The sequence below is a fragment of the Montipora capricornis genome, chromosome 12 (assembly GCF_036669925.1).
Source record: "Montipora capricornis isolate CH-2021 chromosome 12, ASM3666992v2, whole genome shotgun sequence".
Taxonomy (NCBI): Eukaryota; Metazoa; Cnidaria; class Anthozoa; order Scleractinia; family Acroporidae; genus Montipora; species Montipora capricornis.
Window position 1 is genome coordinate 5,575,166 of NC_090894.1, and position 2,353 is coordinate 5,577,518.

At 41.1% G+C, this 2,353-nt stretch overlaps 1 protein-coding gene across 1 annotated transcript; it reads right to left on the reverse strand.

The window, feature by feature from the left end:
• Positions 1-728: 728 nt before the first annotated feature.
• Positions 729-1,676, reverse strand: LOC138025351 (adenosine receptor A3-like). The gene has a single exon (XM_068872574.1). It carries the CDS (start codon positions 1,674-1,676, stop codon positions 729-731), a length of 948 nt encoding a protein of 315 aa, XP_068728675.1.
• Between the last annotated feature and the right edge of the window lie 677 nt (positions 1,677-2,353).

The following is a 2,353-nucleotide window of genomic DNA, read 5'->3' on the forward strand; positions in this document are numbered from 1 at the left end:
ATTTACAATAGAGTTTTATTTTTTTATTTCAGTTTATCTTCGTTAGTTCGTGGCATGCCTGTAAACTAGTACCGACCACGCTAATAAAGTGTTATAGAGTGTTATCAGTTGACCTGCTCGGAACGACTACCATCACAGAGGAAATATTTCAAGTTTATGCGCTCATAAACTGTTGAAAGTTGGAGAAGGCTAGTATTAGACAATGTAAGGCAAGAGTAAGGAAGAGTTACTTGTAAAGAAACGTTTTGTCGGGAAAGGAATCAAGGGAAGTAGAAGAGTCAAGGTTTTTTAGAATGTAAAACGGGAAAAAAGACCAACGCTGAGATGAAAGCCCTTTTCAGAGACCGGGATAGGTGGAAACTCTATGCTGGACGGGTCCGAGGGGAGGGTTCTTTAGATAAATAGACTCTATCTTGCGGTTGTTGCTGAGATTATATGGAACATGGAGCATTTTCTCCGCGGGGCCTATCCCTGAATGGACTTTACAGCAATCATTAGCGTACGTAGAAAGCGTTTCTGTCGGGGGATATGGATGAGTACTTGTGTTTCTGCAAACTTTTCTATGGCACCAATGAATTGCAAGATTGTCATCTTCCGAAGCTCCATTTATCGAGCGCCAGGATGCTTAACTATCCCACTCTTTGAAGGTGTAAATTTCACCCACGCGTTTAAGTGTTTCACCGACATTCCGCCGAGGCTGTATTATTCTCTATGTCTTTTCCTAACTGTCAGTTTAAAGAACGAAACAACTGCCTCAAGTTGTCCTTCACGGCTTGTCTCACTTCTTGGATCTTCCAGCAGTAAAGAATGGGGTTTAGAGATGAATTAAAATAAAGCAAAGTCACTGTGCTTTCCACTACGACATAAAAAGCTGCCGACTGTCTTCTTCTCATCTCTCGATATGCGAATGGCGACACCAACAAATATGGCAAATAACACGAAACTAATGCCAACTGTATGCACATTCCACTGTACACTGTCTTTCTGTATCGTTTCATTATACTCAGTGGAATTGTTTGATTCGCTTGTTCCCGGGCGTTGTCTCGAACTTGATTCTGATAACGGCGCAGCGTGAGGAAAATCTTCGAGTAACAGAAAATGGATGTGACAATGCACAATGATGTTGAAGAAATCAGCAAGGCACGCCATACAGCGTAGTCTGGATCCCAATGCGAAGTTGTTGCCGTGAAGATTGAGAAAGCCCAAAACGCGACCACAGCTCCATATATTCGTTTGAGGGTTACAACTTGTCTGTACCTGAGTCTTAACAACAGAGCAAGAAGTCTGTCCACACTGACGGCGGTTGTTGTCAACAGTGATACTCCACACAGAATGGTGCTTGCAGTCCGACTCACGGCATTGGCGTAGCGACACATTTGGTGCAATTTATACAACAAAGTCACGAAGTGAGCAATTTGAACTGGTTGTGAAACGATACCAACACAGAGATCCGTTACCGCCAGGTTTCGAAGCAAAACTTTGGAAGGCGGATGTAGGGAAGTTTCTCTCTGAAGGGCAACGATGATTAATGTATTTCCCATGGTTGCAGTGAGGGCAAAAATTATGTTGACGGCTGAAAGACATATTAAAGGGATGTCTATCCTTTCAGATAATTCTGCTGAGCAGAAAAAGTTCTCTAATTTTTGGCTGTGTCCTGTAATATTTGTTGTCGACATTTTGAATCTCCAGACAGTGTGGTTTCCTTCTTTAACAAAACATCTTCATGTCCTAGTCATTTGATACACGGTGATTTTTTTATAAAGCAATAAATAATTTATCGTTTACCCACTTTGGACCTTAAGTTTTTTCCTAGAGATAACTTGTCATAGATTTCCGATGATACTTTGCACACTGTTGTAACATGTTTAGGAGATGATAAAAATGTATAAGTAAGGGTTTCTTAAACCGTTTGACGAGAAAAATGAACGGTAAAAAACGACGTTTGGACCGTACTTCGGTCATTATCAAGTGAATGGTAAAATTGAAACAGTGACTTGGCAGCTGCCAAGTATTTTTTAGTTTTTAGGTGATATTGTGAACACTGAGGAAGCCCGAAGGGCGAAACGTTTGTTCTCTACATATATATAGGTTGAATGAAAAATGGAGTACAGAACAAACGTTTCGCCCTTCGAGCTTCCTCAGTGTTCACAATATCAGCTAAAAACTTTGCTTTTGAATCCATTTTTCATTCAACCTATTTATCACCACGTGAAGTCAAGGCATCGTGTATCCTTCTTTGGATCCTGCTTGCAAGTGGCATTCTTCGTTGGCGACGCAGCATTTTTCATTCTACCTGCTTTATATACAGAATGAAGAACTGGAAATCCAACGATGTAGTCACGAGCCAGTACGA

What these genes read in the sequence shown, in the direction of transcription:
- LOC138025351 (XM_068872574.1), bottom strand. Translation starts at nt 1,676, where the DNA reads ATGTCGACAACAAATATTACAGGACACAGCCAAAAATTAGAGAACTTT.